This window comes from Plectropomus leopardus, chromosome 6 (assembly GCF_026936395.1).
Source record: "Plectropomus leopardus strain MGB_pleo_1.0 chromosome 6, ASM2693639v1, whole genome shotgun sequence".
Taxonomy (NCBI): Eukaryota; Metazoa; Chordata; class Actinopteri; order Perciformes; family Serranidae; genus Plectropomus; species Plectropomus leopardus.
In genome coordinates this window covers 7,661,233-7,677,621 of record NC_142181.1, presented here as the reverse complement: position 1 = coordinate 7,677,621, position 16,389 = coordinate 7,661,233, and the positions used below count along the sequence as shown (strand labels likewise).

The 16,389-nt window shown below is 39.5% G+C and overlaps 1 protein-coding gene across 1 annotated transcript; it reads left to right on the top strand.

Annotated features, from left to right (window-relative positions):
* The first annotated feature begins 239 nt into the window (after positions 1–239).
* On the top strand, positions 240–15,332 carry bace1 (beta-secretase 1). Its single transcript, XM_042486661.2, has 9 exons — positions 240–1,123; positions 6,680–6,768; positions 7,493–7,709; positions 8,371–8,508; positions 9,141–9,275; positions 9,398–9,499; positions 9,776–9,925; positions 13,375–13,546; positions 13,806–15,332. The coding sequence occupies exons 1-9, from the start codon at positions 788–790 to the stop codon at positions 14,042–14,044; spliced, it is 1,578 nt and encodes a 525-aa protein (XP_042342595.2). The 5' UTR covers positions 240–787; the 3' UTR covers positions 14,045–15,332.
* The last annotated feature ends 1,057 nt before the right edge of the window (positions 15,333–16,389 follow it).

Sequence of the window (16,389 nt, the reverse complement as noted above, 5' to 3'; positions counted from 1 at the left end):
GATAACAGGCCACATGGATAAGAGTGAGCTATAATTTCAGTTAAAATTAAAATGAAAAAAGTAGGCTAACCTATGTTTATGTATTGCGTAATATAGGCCTGATGTCCAGCATTTTATTGCACAAGCAATGAGTAAAATGAGTAAAATAGTTTTCACTTGAGGACGTCTTATTTTGAAATGCTCACAGGAAGTTTTGTGGTTCAATATTTTAACCTGACGGACGTGGGGATGCTCGCGCTCTCGCAGCTCTGAAGGATGCAGCGGGGTGGATGGAGGAGGAGGAGGAGGAGGTGAAAGACTGGAAGGCGGAGAACTGAATGAACGGGTCGGGAGACGGGAAGGATGCGGATTAACGGTGGCTCGCCGGCCAGCCCGCTTACGATGGTTTCGGTCGTTTGATATGAGGATGTGCGGAGAAAACGACGCAAGCCTGCAGTTTGTTGATGCACCGAGCACGGAGGCAGAGCCTGTAATCTACCCCAAATTATCAGTGACACCGAGGGCCGCCTGCTTTTTGATAGAAAGGGTGATTTTAATAAGGCTGTTTTGTATTTACATGCTAGCCTACTTTGTCTTGGTTTAAATTTGGTTTCTTTTCTCTTCGTTTACCGTGAAGAAACACAGCGACCCTTGTGGTGCAACTGCCATCATGGTTTTAGCCGTCATTTTAGCATCAGCACCACCTGCTCACCTCTCCTGTGCCGCTGCAGACTGGATGTCAAACTGAGCGGAGCGTCGTCAAGTCAAAGCCAAACAAACCAAAAATACAACTTCACCCAGTTTCAACATGGAGGCGTCGACGTTACAGCCTCGCTGGTCGACATGTCTGTTTATATGGACGACGTTATATCTGCTCGGCAGCGGTCAATCCGCGCCGGACGCCTCGGGCCTGCCCCTAGCCATTCGCGTGCCACTGCGGCAAGGCGCTCGCGCTGAACAGCCACCGCCGCTGCCTCGAGTCGCCGCGTACCGCGAGCACGGACACGCGGGGCGGCACGCTGCGCGCAGGCGGAGAGGAGCGGCAGCGCGCGGTGTCAGCTTCGTGGACATGATCGATAACCTTCGCGGGAAATCCGGTCAGGGATACTACGTGGAAATGGCCGTGGGCTCTCCTCCGCAGAAGGTAAAGTTTTATTTATATGATTAATGTGTTGTCAACGCACTCTTGAATGTATCTATATGTCATACTGAGTGCACTCAAAAACAATCCTTCAGGATGACTCTCAGGGTCTTATTCTTTATTAGCTTACTCTGTGCAGAGTCTGACTCTCCCCTGCAAAATGCTATTTTCATTTCATTTCAAGGTATGGGGAAAATACACAGCATTAGGGACTATTATTTGGGGGGGTAGGGGGGCAAAATGGGGGATGCACTCTCAACTTTAAATGGGCATGTTTTGTATTTATTTTAAATATCCTCAGATCTCTGAAACCTGCAAGTGGGTTTGAAAGACATGTTTTCTTTAAAAAAATGTTAGTCAAAGCAAACCGCCCCCCCTTTTATAAATAAAATACAGCCCCTAACATTTAAGACATGCAGTTTTACATTTATCACACTTTTACCTCAGTCTTGCATCAGTCTGTCTGTTGGCTCTTTGTGTCTTTGTGTGTGTCTTTCACTGTGTTTTGATCAACAAGTTATAACACTAATAATAATAATAATAATGATAATAATAATAATAATAATAATAAAAATAATAAGTACATTTAACTTATCTTTAAACACCACATATAAACGCTCCATATTATATTATTACAGTGATTATAATCGCGCTTACTTTGTTCAACTAAATTTAATTCACTTCACACCTTTCTAACATCTTTACAGAGTACGTACTTTACTTCAGTAAAACATCCCCATAATTCAAGGTTTGTAATGTAAGATTTTTACAATTAAATATAGCATTTAAAATTGAATTATGTTGATGGAAAAGTACTTAAAATATACTGTCCGAGTGGCTAATACTGTCGATGGCCCTGCATTGACAGATGGCCTCTGTGTGTGTGTGTGTGTGTGTTTGTGTGTGTGTGTGTGTGTGTGTGTGCGTGCGCACACATGTGTGTGAGAGAAAGGACTGAATGATACAGACAGATAATGGAACCATTAATTCTGCAGAGCGAGGAGTGCCAGCTGGGTGCAGCTGCGATGTACAGGCTGGCACACAGAGGGCGACGGATAGAGGGAGGGAGAGAAAGTGATGAGGTGGTAAAAGAGGGGAAGAAGAGGATGAAACAGGGAGTGAAACAGCGAAATTAATGAAACAATGAGACAGAGAGAAAAGGAGTTGGAGAGGGATGAGGGGTGAATGAGAGTGAGAGAAGAAGAGAGAAAGTGTGATTTTTAGAGAAAAGAAAAATGTGAAGAAAGAGAAAAGAGAGATGATGAAGGAGAGATGAAGGATGCTAAGTGGAGGTGTCGCTTTTCCACTGAGACCCTAATGTTTCTTATGTTAGAAAAAATCAGCCTTGCCTGAATCCATCTAGGATTATACCAGCAAAGTATTCCTTATATGAATAAAATAATTAAAAAAACCCATTATAGTCAATGAATATATATTTTAGTTTTTGTTGCCTTTATTGCCCCAATAAATAAAAAGTTGAAAACAAATGGATTCCTTGTGTATGACAGCATATTTACAGCCTCTGAAAATTTGATTTTTTTAATGTCTCGGTAACATTATTATTATTTGCGCATTATGAAGAGTTTAACACCCCAAAACTCAGCTTATCAAGGTGAACATTCCCACACACACCCTCTCACATTTTGGTTAAAATATTGCTCAATCCTCATTGGTGCATGGAAGCATGTTACATTACCTAACTGAGCACTGCGCACTTCAAACCTGGGAGAAAAGCAAGGACAAAAACACAAATACAGACTGTTTTAACTGTTGCTTTCATTTACAGCCCTATTGCTCATTGCACAAAAATAATTAGGCAAATAGGTTTTAAGGACCTTTAAATGGTAGAAGACAGGATATCGTTTCAAGCACTAAGACAATATTACATAGATAATATCCAGGATTAAATGTGTACTATTCAGGAGCTTCCTAAAAAATGATGTATAGACCCATGCAAAAATAATTCCTCTTATTCATCACTGCAAGTGTGTGGTGGTCTTATTTATCTGCTGAGACCCTGTCCTCTGCCTGTATTTTCTCATGTTCATCTGTTTGTCCCATTTTAGTGGATATTTAGTGCGATATCTCAAGGAAGCATAGAGGGAATTTCGTCATATTTGGCAGAAACGTCCACTTGCACTCAAGGAAGAACTGATTAGATGTTGGTGGTCAAAGGTCAAATATCAGGGCCACTGTGAACTCACGAAACATGTTTTTGGTCATTACGCAAGAATACGTACACTAATTATGACAAAGTGTTGCACAAATGTCTTATAGGATATAAGAATAAAGTGATGACATTTTATATCCAAAAGGTCAGAGGTCATCTTCATTGTGATATTATAATGTTCTGCCAAAACACTTTTCTGGCTGTCACTAAATGTCATAACTCAGAAAAAGATGGGGAGACATTTGGTCAGATACTGAATTGGTGACGCGAATATTAGGTGTCCACTGTGACACTGTGCTGATTGTATAGATCTTCTGTACTTCTTGTGGAAGGATGTGTTTGTTGCATCTGTGTTTTAGAAGTTTTAGCTTCTTTGCAGCAACATTTATGTTGGAGGAATTGTCTACTGTCACTGCTACATATGAGTTTGGACAGACATGGATGCAACTTGACTGGTTAACTGAATCATAAAAGAACACTGTGGTAATACTGGTTGTCTTGACAATTAGACTTTTGGTCCAAATGCATATTTTGTTGAGTAATGGGACACTGGAATAATGGAATGGCACTAGAAAATTGTGCATTGTTGAAAAAATGCAAGTGAAACGCCAAGAGGACAAAGCTGGAGTCGGCTTTCACTTTCGTCGGCAATACTTTTTTGGAGCCTCGTAATACAGAGCACAAACCAACCTTAAGTGCAGAAAAAACCACGATAGTTTCCAGATTGGTCAGGGGTCAGTGACCATCTCATTCATTAAAATGACATGTCAGGATCTCCATAAAAACACTTTAAATGGTCGTTTGCAGGCCCTCAATAAGTCACAAGATATCTTTACTCAAATTACTTGAGTGTATTAAGGTTTTAAAATCCCCAGCATGGCCTGCGGATAAATAGAGCTTAGTATAAATTGATTCATCAGTCACTGCGTAAATGGTTTTAAACTAAAATAATAGCAGAAGTGATAAAAGGCCTTGTATATAATTTGAGATGCTTGGTAGATGCAAAGTTAAGGAAATTACCTCAGGTCAATTACAGTAACTTCAAGATATACGGTGTGTTCTGGTAACCACTAGATGATTTCTTCGCCACAGTGAAGGGGGAAGGGCAAATATAATGGCTGGAAGAGACAGGCACTCTGCCAGGGAGACAGGAAGACAGAGAGAGAGTGCAGAAAGACATGAAATGCCACTGTGTCAGGATACAGCCTTCAGTGTGAGTGTTTGTGTATGAAAGAAACGCATCCATCCTGAGCAGTCAGCAAATTTTGAGCCAAGAGAGGAAGACAAGAGTATGAACAGCGTTAATACACTGTGACAATAGCAGTCTTTGTGGAAACGGCATATGCAGCCATGTGTGTATGTCATTGACATGGATGCATGTGTGTGTTAGACAGAGGCAGTATTTATTCCAGGCTTCCAGGCCCAACCCTTGAGACAGTAGCACTTCTCTGGATATTTAAAGAGCCAATCCATTATTGAACAGCTTGCTGTGGCTCTATGGCTGCCTGTCTGTCGGGTTGAGTGTTTCTGTGCAACACTTCATATCTATATTCCCTTTGATTTGTCAATCAGAAAAAATGGCACAAAATATGCCTAGACTTGATTGCAAAACTAAGGAACTAAACTTATATTAGTGCTTCGTAACCTGAATCATATGAATAAAAATGTGTTGACTGAAGTCAGTCATCATTGTACAATTATGTTAGCATGAAGACATGACTCACATAAGATTTAAAGGTCCCCTAATTTTTAAAAGATATATTTCCATGTATTTTGTAGTATAAAGCAGGTGTAAGTCCTATATAAATATTGTGAAAATATCAAAATCCTCAGTCCACAGAGAAGTGCACACAGTAGGTATTGAGAAACTGTGGCATTAACCAAGCCATCAGGATATCCGTGAAGTTGTGATGTCACAAATCAGATTGTTTAAACTCAAAACATAGACATTCTAAATGGGTCGCTGTTGGATTATTGCTGCGTTTAAAAAGGGTTGTGTTTATCGTGATCACGAAAAGAGTCCATTTGAACTCCCTCTTATGGGATATTTACGACCTTGTAAGTGGAAAGTTTGTTGAAGCTCCGAGTTTACGAGTTGTGACGTGTTTCCTTACATTCTCAGAAGTAGCCAGGGCAGGGACTCAAATTTGTCGCCAAACTGTAAGGTAATATATCATAATTTCAGTTGTATAGAGACACTGACACTATACATTTGTATTACCTGCATTATGTGACTCGCTCAATAGCTTGCTAAATTTTTAGCTTTGGCGGCCTCTAGACACTGACAGGTTGCCACAAGTAGTGTTACTTCTCATGACTTAACCATTTGTAACTATGAGCTCACAAGTTCTCCTCAAACGCAGCATATTTTACAGTGTATGTAAATGACATCAGCTGACAGGAAGTAAACAGGGACCCCAACTGTTACCTAGCAATGCAACCTCAGTGAAACAGTCCATAAAGGCACTACAGTGCCTTTACAGTCATTCTGCTGGCTTCAGTGATTAAGCAGAGATGTCGCGAGTGCAGATGTTGAGGACTCGGAAACACTGACCTATCAGAGTAGATTGTTTTTTTGTTGTTGCTTTTTTCTGTAGGGGTCTTAAAGAGAAAGGCGCCAAAATTGAGCATTTCAGAGGGTGAATACAGGTATATTCAGGCAGTAATAACAAATAATGTATTTTTCAACATTTAAGCATACAAACATGTTTCAGTAGAAATCCCCAAAAAGTATGAACCTAAATATGAGCATATGGGCACCTTAAATGTGTACTAAAGCAGAAGTACAACAAAAAGGAGCAGAAAAAAATCTATCATAAAGGGTACCAGTGCTATATGGAGGGTTCTGTGATAATATGAGGCATATACAGTAGGCATTGTTTATTTCTGTCTGTTCACCCCCACCTGCCATTGCGCTCCATTCACACACTCACTAACTGTTTTGACTGACGGCGCAAAATATGATACTCACAAAGAGATGCAGACAGTAGAGGAGGAGATGGGAGGGAGAAGGAGTAGAGTGGGCAACCTGAGAGGAGTGGTGGGGTTAGAGTGGAGACAGAGAGGGGGACAGAGAAGGACATATAGGGCAACAGGAAACAGCACAGGACACTACAAGGAAAGAGAAATGGACACAGAGAATGACTGTGAGAGGTGAGGCTGGCTACTCACTGTAACAGAGAAAATTTGCCAAATAATTGCCTGAAAGAACATTGGTTTAAAAAAAAGTTAAGATATCAATAGCAGACATCAAAAACCCCACGCAGAGAATTTGTTTTACAAATAGCCTTGTCCGTCTAAAAGGCAGCAAAGATACAGATTTTTGCGACACATGCAGCATATATTTAATAAATCTCTCTCCTTCTTCTGTTTTCTCTATGTCTTATTAGTTGAACATCCTGGTGGATACAGGGAGCAGTAACTTTGCTGTCGGGGCAGCTGCTCATCCTTTCCTTCGCAGATACTACCATCGCTCACTGTGAGTACAGACATGCTGCATCTGCTTATGACAAAAGGTGCCATGCTAAAGCTTTTTTTTACGTTATTCTGAGACATCGTAGTGGCAAATCATATTCTATAGTCTATAGCTTGTTAAGCCATATGTAGTGTCAGACTGTTTTAAATTATGCGGCACTGTTTTTACACAAAAATGGTTGTACTGTAGTAATGATGTCATTCTTTTCCACACATTCATTTATTTCTGGCGCCCTGCCACGATTAAAATATATGCCACCACAAAAATATTTTTTTATGTTTTGAAGCTGGACTGTTCATTAGGAACGCTAATGAAATATATATACAGTTTGGTTATGTATAGAGCCAAACTTTTTAGAGCACAGAGTGTACTCTGGATGCAGATGGAGCAACAAAATGTCAGGCACGGTGAAAGTGAAACTTATTCGCGCATACTGCTGGGTCCAAAAAAAGCACTGAACAGAGCAGTAGATCAGTTATTCACTCCGCAAGTCACAAACTGCTAATGAGGAAAAAACAGCTCATGAAAAGCTCTGCCTGTGCTGTGTTCAAAGACCCGAAATAACCTCAGAATTAAGAGAGGGGACACAGAATAATACAAAGGGACTCACATGCATTTGAAAGAAAAAGAAAAAACGCTGAAAGTTATAATAGTAATAATTTGTTTTTCCAACCCCTCTTCTTTATTTTTCTCCCACTGTGTTCTTTTACCATACATTCAAACACAGCTCCAGCTCGTACCGTGACCAGGGTAGGAGTGTGTATGTTCCGTACACACAGGGTCGCTGGGAGGGCGAGCTGGGCACTGATCTGGTCTCTGTCCCTCATGGCCCCAACGCCACGCTGCGTGCCAATATAGCTGCAATTACCCAGTCAGATCGCTTCTTCATCAATGGATCTAACTGGGAGGGGATCCTGGGACTGGCCTATGCCGATATAGCCCGGGTAAGAGCGGCGTATCACTTGGTCCCTCGAAATCTGAAAAGAAATGTCCTAATGAGTGACTTATTTCAGTGCCAAAAATCAGTGCTCTTTTTTGTTGTAGTTTCATTTATAAACTGATGGGTATATTTTTACATTGCATCTTGCCTACTGTTCTATTGAGGGCCTAAAAGTAGAAAAAGTGGTCGATTGTCGATTTTTTTCCCCTACTTTTTATGTAGCAAAAACATATTAACCAAAGTATCAATCATAGCAGAGTAAAATGTGCCTTAATATATGTGCGAAAATACTACACTTTTTATTTCTAAGGTGGTGTAAGGTAGTGATCAAAATGATGACATTGGATATGGTATATAGTTTTTTTATAATTCAGTTTGAACCTTAAGCAGGAGGATGTTGCAAGAAAAGTATTTTAGTTTTGAATATTTAACGAAAACCTTTTTTAAAAAATAATTATTGCATAAATTGTAATAGCAGGGTACTACTGTATTCATGTCTGGAAAACGTAATAATAGATACATTCACTTGGACAGAAAGATGGCAGGATGAAACCTGATTTGCCAAAAGGTACGATAATAGATCATTAGGTTTGTTTAATCTTTTGCTGGAAGCTAAATACAGCACCATTAAGAGGTACAGTTATCCTTTGTATTTCTCTCTCCAGCCTGACGAGACACTGGAGCCTTTCTTTGACTCTCTGGTTCGCCAGACTCCTGTCCCCAACCTCTTCTCTCTCCAACTGTGTGGAGCTGGATTCACCCAAAACTACTCCCTGGGCAGTGCTACTGTTGGCGGCAGCATGGTGAGACACACACACACACACACACACACTCACATAAAAACAATGTAATATCATATTTGGAGCCGGTGTTGGATTGTTTTTAAAAGGCTATGGCTGCCGCAAAGGGATTATGTTTTCGGGTTATTTGTACATCGCAAACATTATAGCTCAATAATGCTGTGAAGGAATTTCTTCTAATTTGGCACAAACGTCCAGTTGGACTTAAGAATGTGATTACTATTTGGTGGTCAAAGGTCACTGTGACCTCAAGAAACGTGTTTTTGGCCACATCTCAAGAGTTCATGCACTATTTATATGACAAAATTTCACACAAACGTTTAAACTGATGACATTTAATATGTAAAATGTCAAAGGTCAACTTTACTGTGACATAATAATGTTCTGCAAAAAACACTTTTACTGCCACTACTCAATGTCATATCTCAGAAACATATTTTTTTATACTGAATAATACTAGTCTTATGTGTACTCCTTGAAACTTTGCTGACTGTATAGATCTTCTGTGCTGCTGGGGGAAGATGTATGAAGCATCCATATTTTCACAGAAATGGATATAAACTCTTAATGAAACTTGACATGCACGAAGGCATGCGACTGTGAGGGGGTAATTTTAGTTTTCTTCATGGTCTTAGATCATCGGAGGAGTGGATCCATCACTTTACGTGGGAGAGCTTTGGTACACTCCCATCCGCAGGGAGTGGTACTATGAGGTCATTATCGTACGTATTGAGGTGAACGGACAGGACCTCAATATGGACTGTAAAGAGGTAAGATGTGACATATGGAGGGCTGCAAAAACCAAAGGAAGCATTATTTAATGGTCAATAACTGAGTCACTTGAGCTGAATAAGAGATTTGTAATTGGTAACTGTTTCTCTGCCTTTTACAGTACAACTATGATAAGAGCATTGTGGACAGCGGCACCACCAACCTTCGACTGCCTAGAAAAGTCTTCCAGGCTGCAGTAAAAGCTATTGAAGCAGCCTCTTCGGTCAGTTCTTACCATGCGATAGATACTCTTTTATCCTTGTCATAATCTCTCATTTTCTTCGTCTTTTGCTTTCACTCAGCCATTACTTATAACATAATGTTTTTAAAGATCTAAAAACATAACCTTTGGAATCCTTGATTATATTCAGTCGAAGCAACTCATGCACACACACACACACACACACACACACACACACACACACACACACACACACACAGACACACCTATTGGATATGCTTTAGTCTGAATGAATGTCCTCCTGACCCTGTTTTTCAGACAGAGCAGTTTCCCTCTGGGTTCTGGTTGGGAGAACAGCTGGTATGTTGGCAGGCTGGCACTACACCCTGGCACATCTTTCCAGTCATCTCTCTCTACCTGATGAGTGAAAACCACAACCAGTCCTTCAGAATCTCCATCCTGCCGCAGGTAATTCACAGTGTCTCACTGCACTTGGAAGTGGTTGCATAAAGCAGGAGTTCACTCATGCTTTCAGGTCACGGATGGACTTTGTGAAAACATTTGTACTCACATTAAATTATTAAAGAGTGCTTGCATAAAAAAAAAAAATAATCCAAAGGAATGTAATTTGGTTAACAATGGAAAAGAAGTGCATTTGAAATTCAGTTATTGAACAACCAGGCTTCAATCAGCCTATTAAACCTTAAATTCAAAGTTAGCAGAAGAAAAATCTGCTAACTTTATGTTGATGCCATCAAACAACTTAGATGGACTGATGAAGGACCAAGTTGGGAGTTGCTCTACTCTTAGTCAGCTCAGTGCATAGATTTATAATTATACCAAGACACAGGATGCCAAGATGGCGTCTGTGTATTTCACTGGAGTTGAGAAAAAGTTTAAGCTACCAAATTTACTTACGTGGTATGTAGAACGTACTAAATATGCAGCAAAGTGTTTTTTCTGCTGGCCCTGTGCAAGAGCTCCAGCTTGGCTCATAGACTTAACATTATAATAAGTAATAGATTTTTAAACTATTACTATCTATTTTTTAAAGAACAAATATAAAACTTCCATAGTCTTAATAGAAAGAGTCATATTTGACCTTGTTTGCAGTTTGAGGTGCCCTGCCCATCTCACCATAGCGCTTGCCTACAGGGAACCACAGGGAATTTTTAATTTTTTTTTCTTGCTGCAATACCACGAGTGTCCACTGTGGAAAATTAGCTGCAAGGCTAAGCAGTTATTTCTGGGGCCTGGTTCAGTGTCTGTCTGCTAATACAGCAGCACATTGGTCACAGACCTGTTAAAACAGTCCTAACAAACTAACAAACACAACAGCACCAAAATGGCTTGACTTTTTGGTTACGCTTCTCAACCATCACATAATGTTAGCTGTTTGATGCTAACAGTTATCCGTGTTTGTGGATGTTGGCCGACTGTTCGCGGTGCATAACTCACACTCCTGCAGCAGAGAGAGACAGAGAGTAGTTTTCACATTTGGGAGGTTGGTGAGCGATTACTTTGTTGTTTGTTTGTTGTTGTTAGTTGAATATAAAGTGACTTCCAAATCGAGTACTTAAGTACTCATGCCCATCCCTAGAACATATGATATCTCCAAAGCGTAAAATTATTTTCAGATATTCAGCAGCAGCTTTTTTTACTTTACCCTCTTGGAGGGAAAATTAAATCTCATTTTTTGTCCAGTGCTAAAAAATGCATGGTATCTTGTTTAAATGATGGTAAGCATCAGGAGTTTGACTTACTCTCTCAGCTTATAAGAAGTTTTCATATTTACTGAAAATTGAAGTTATTTGTCATTACTATGAATCATGTACATCCTTCTTTCACTGAGTGCCTGTAATTCTAAATACATGCAGTTTTCATTACCCTCTGCACTCTTTCAGGAAGTCTGGTCACAGGTACTTTATCTTTCAACCATATACTCTTTTATGTAGTTTCAGTAGATGAAAGCCTGGCGAGGTACCATGAGGGGAAAACATAATGACCACATTTCAAAGAGAATTACTTTGGACATATTTTCTAAAGCTTTTCATAAATCTCTGAAAAAGTCATTAAATGGGTTTTTATTCAAAGCCACTCAAAAAGACCTTGATGGTGGTGGAGTGAATAAGATTTGAAACTGAGATTTAAAAAGTGAGGTTCACCACTGTAAATCTGTGCGAGGCCTGTGACCTTGTTGCTGAATGAAACGCTTAAAAAAAGTTTTTACCTTCTTTGCCTTTTGTTGTAACTTGTATAACTGGTTCAACAGCAAATTATCGTGTATAAAATGTACAGTGACCTGAATATATACATGGAAACTTGAGGTCAAATATACTAATGTACTAATGAAAAAGAAGATGATACTGTGATCAGAGTTTGAGAGTTTAAGGATTTTTTGTTTAAAGGAACACATATCATGAACAAAAGAAAATTGACTCTGAATCCAAAATTTGGTTCGGGAATGTGTCAGAGATATGAACTGAGGAGGGCATTTTACAGGCCGAAGATATCAGCGCTCTCTGGTGGACGAACTGTGTAGTGACACCACTTTCTTTTTTCAAACATCTTTGACATCCATCTTGTTACTTACCACCCAATATTAAATATATGCTGATAAAATGTAATAAAATAGGGCTGGACTGAATAGTTCGAAGCTTCATTCATAATATTTATTCCTGTTCAGCTTTTATTTTTTTGCATTTGTGTCCTATTACGAACCACTGTGTGTTGACCTTTTGGTGTAAATCCTTGTTCTCTCTGTACTGTGGATGATGAGAAATGGGAACTCCCATTACATTACTCATTCTGTTTACAGAGAGTATTTTTGCGCAATTTCAGCTAGAACGGCAACACTAATATTATTAGTGTTATACTATTTGTAGAATTATATTCCACTGGTGGCTTTATCAGATTATGTACGACTGGTGTGATCCAAATATTACCAATAAATCCAGATTTTTATAAAGCCCAAAAGTTAAAACTGATAAAATAAAGAGAGTGAATCCAAACATTTAATTGCAACGAGTCAATAAATATTTGTTAGTGTTTAGAAAATAACTTTTTCACTGCTGTCGAAATACTGTTTGCTCTCCCGCTTGCCGCTCACAAACACATTTATTCATTAAAGAAAGTCTATTAACAGGTCTGCTGAGGAGGATTTGGGGGCATCGAGCGAAACTTCTTCTGTGTGCGAAGAGTGTGAGACAGAGGTGTCCAAACGTTTTTGAATGGGGGACAGTCTTTTTTCATATTGTATGGGTTATTAAAAAAATCACATACCAATGCGACACAGCAACAGTTTCATCTTTCTGTGAAAAAGTATTCAACTTTCCACCACTCTCGAAAGCAGCAGCCCTCGCTGTTATCACTGAGTGTTTATGTAAACACATAACTTCTGCCTGCGTAGCTCTTACTTGGTGCATGTCAACAAACTGCATGATAGTACAGCCATTGTGAGGTGGCCAGGTGAACATTGTGAAATTGTGTTGTGTATTCATAAGTTATACATGTTTAACTATATTGTATGCCTTTTTTACCTTAACGTTTGTCATAATTGTACTTACTGTTTCTTCATATTGTCTTTTTTGATTATTATTTTAGGATGCCTCTTAACATCAGGCAAGGGACTACCACAGAAAAAAAGCTCCGTAGCTAGCTAACTATTTACATTTGTTTAAATGTAGATTAAGGGGCCCTTTTTAAAATAAATTACAAATTACAAACATAAAAAATGCAAGTGAACTTGCTTATTTAACCAGCGTGGTGGGCCGCATATGGTATATTTTGAAAGATAAACTTCGAGCTGTTGAAATGGATTGGCGGGCCACAATTGTTCCTCGGCCCAGACTTTGAACCTGCCTGTTTCATGTATGATTGTCACTCAATGATTTTTCTTTTGATTTTTGTTTATGCAGCAATATCTGCGGCCAGTAGAGGACGTGGCTTCTGCCCAAGAGGACTGCTACAAGTTTGCTGTGTCCCAGTCCAGCACTGGTACTGTGATGGGAGCTGTCATCATGGAAGGTTTCTACGTGGTCTTTGACCGGGAAAAGAAACGCATCGGCTTTGCTGTTAGCACCTGCCATGGTGAGGGGGAGAGGGGAGGGGAAGAGGGAGGAGGAGTGAGGTTTTTAAGGTTTTTTTAATGTAAGCTGGAAAAGAGGAAAAGAGATACGGATGTTCATAGACAGAGGTATCTGGATAGAGGAACTATTCAAAGGAATAAAATATGAGAAAGATTCACCTCAAGCATTTCTCACCAAAGAGCTTATTTCCGTAACATACTATCTGTTGTCATTATCTTTGTGACTCTCAAATGTCTACAATCCTGTTCTTCCATTTGCAGTGCACGATGAGTTTCGCACAGCCTCTGTGGAAGGCCCGTTCCACGGCGTCGACCTTGAGGACTGCGGCTACAACATCCCGCAGACCGATGAGTCCACCCTCATGACCATAGCCTACATCATGGCGGGAATCTGCGCGCTCTTCATGTTGCCGCTGTGTCTCATGGTGTGCCAGTGGCGTTTCGCCCGCTGCCTCCACCCACACGGCGACTTTGCTGACGACATATCACTCCTTAAGTGAACGGGGAGAAGAAAGGGACAAAAAGGAGTTGTAGAGATCTGCACTTGAGACAACAGGAGAGGGATGGAGTGTGCTTTAAGGGATTATTAAAAATGTTGGTGCTGTTGAAGGAGAGCTCTGAACAGGCTTTTCAGGAATATATTTAAAGTACAGAAAATGCCAACGTGAGCAGAGCATTTGAGGATAACTAGAGCCATTACTAACCTGAAGGACAAACGAGAAAGTCGGTGTCACTGGCGTCGACTTTGCCTGTTTAAGCCACCTATGCAGATCAGCATGACAAGAGGAACAGATGTGGGAAACATGCAAAAAGGAAATATAGTTATAAATAGTGTAAAAATAGACCACAGAGGTGGATTGGATTTGGAATTTTTGAAGATTTGTCTCTTTAACATTACAGAGCTCCACACAGTCGCTTGGGGGGAATTTTAAAAAGATACATTTAAAACACGATGGCTAAATAAAAAGACTCAAAAACTGAATACAAGATATGAATCCATCATGTACTGAGACATGGTTTGCTATGAAGAGCGTGTGTTACGTGTGTTTATAGATCTATTGTCTGTGGCTTCTGAGTGAATGAAACAAGGTCGGTATGTGTGCACAGATGTACTGTAAGTGGAGATTATACAGAGCAATTTAATGGTAACAAAGATGATACACTACTGAGTATGAATAGCATCTATGAAATTACACTATTTTGCAAATGCCAGCAAAGAATTCTGCAACGCAAATTAAGTAAGCATAAAGAGGTTCATTTGATGAAATATCAGATTGTAACAGCATTTATTGCATAAAATCAGTTTCGCTCGGTGTGAGACTGACTACTCAACACAGTCAATATCAGATGTCACTTTCTCTTCCTATATTGAGCTTAAATGTATCTATTGTAAATAAACTTTGTGCTTTCCAGATCTATTTGTGCAGACACACAGAATACACATTGCTTAATACACACTGCTGCACCATCTGATAATTTGCACATGTAAAAAAAACAAACAAAAAAACACATTACATGTTAACAAACCAAGACTTAATAGGGCTTCTTTCACAGACACAGGGACAGTCTAACTCACCGCATCTTTCAATGGGGACCATACAGTATATGCTTGGACAAAGAAACCAGCCCAAAGTATGTTATACACTAAAGAACACTATGTATATGTCTACAAGGGACAGTTTGTATCGTCTCTCAGCAAGCTGTATATAGATAAACTCAGAACTGTATATTTATCTGTCAGGCGCTGGCAGCACTGTGGATTCAATAAAGTACTTATTGTAACTGTAAGATGTGCAGTGATTTTTATTTCTTCACACAAACCATTAACTGTAAGTAATAACTAATAGATTGACATCCAACATACACTGAATAAAATTTTGAATGCAGCACTTTTGTTTTTGCCCCTTTTTTTCACAGAAAAAAACAAGAACTGAGTCTTTTTCATACACTCAATAGATGTGTTTCACTCAGATTTTTAGTCATAAATTTGTTAAAATTTGGTTCGTGAGCACTTCTCATCCTCCTGACAGATGAGGCATATCAAGATGTTGAGCAAACAGCATCATTACTAAACAGGTGTGTCTTGGGATGGTCACAATGAAAGGCCACTTAAAAATGTGCAGTTTGATCATGTGACAAAATGCCACAGATGTTCCAAGTTTTCAGGGTGCGTGTCATTAGCATGCTGAGCTAAACTTTAACTTAATTTCACTACCTCAAGACATCTACAGTGTTGATTCCCTGAATTTGGCAGTACATCCACTCGGCCTCACAACTGCTAAAAGTCGGTTATGATTGCGAGCTGTTGTCAGGTCAGGATCCTGGTGAGGATAACGACCATGCAGAAAAGCTTCACCAAGATGGATTCTTATGGTTTGTGCAGAAATACTTAAGTTGTGAAAACCAATTGTTGCACAATTTAAGCTGTTTAGGCAGCTGGTCTCAGATGATCTGGCAGGTGAATCAACAAATTCACAGAAACAACACTGGAGATGGCCTATGTTATTGAAGGCGCACCCGGGCAATAATGCTGTTTAATCAGCATTTTGATATGCCACACCTGTGAGGTGAACGGATTAACCTGGAAAATGTAGAAGTGCTTACTACTGCGTACATAATTTAGGATATGCAAATATGTAGTCTAAATATCAAAGACAGAAAACTCCATGACAAAAAGACCCTCAGTTTAATTCTTTGTGAAGTTTTGGCCTATTTTTAAAATTCAGTTCATGTTATTTCCCTGGTCTTAAACGGTCAAAAATATATTAATAACCAGGAACGACAATCTCCTAGATCCAAAATCAAAGTGCCAAAACTTTCATTTGTGATGTTCACAAGTACAATG

What these genes read in the sequence shown, in the direction of transcription:
- bace1 (XM_042486661.2), top strand. Translation starts at nt 788, where the DNA reads ATGGAGGCGTCGACGTTACAGCCTCGCTGGTCGACATGTCTGTTTATA. An exon ending in AGATACTACCATCGCTCACT is followed by an intron (nt 6,769 to 7,492) that starts GTGAGTACAGAC and finishes ATTCAAACACAG; the next exon opens with CTCCAGCTCGTACCGTGACC. An exon ending in CCTATGCCGATATAGCCCGG is followed by an intron (nt 7,710 to 8,370) that starts GTAAGAGCGGCG and finishes TTCTCTCTCCAG; the next exon opens with CCTGACGAGACACTGGAGCC.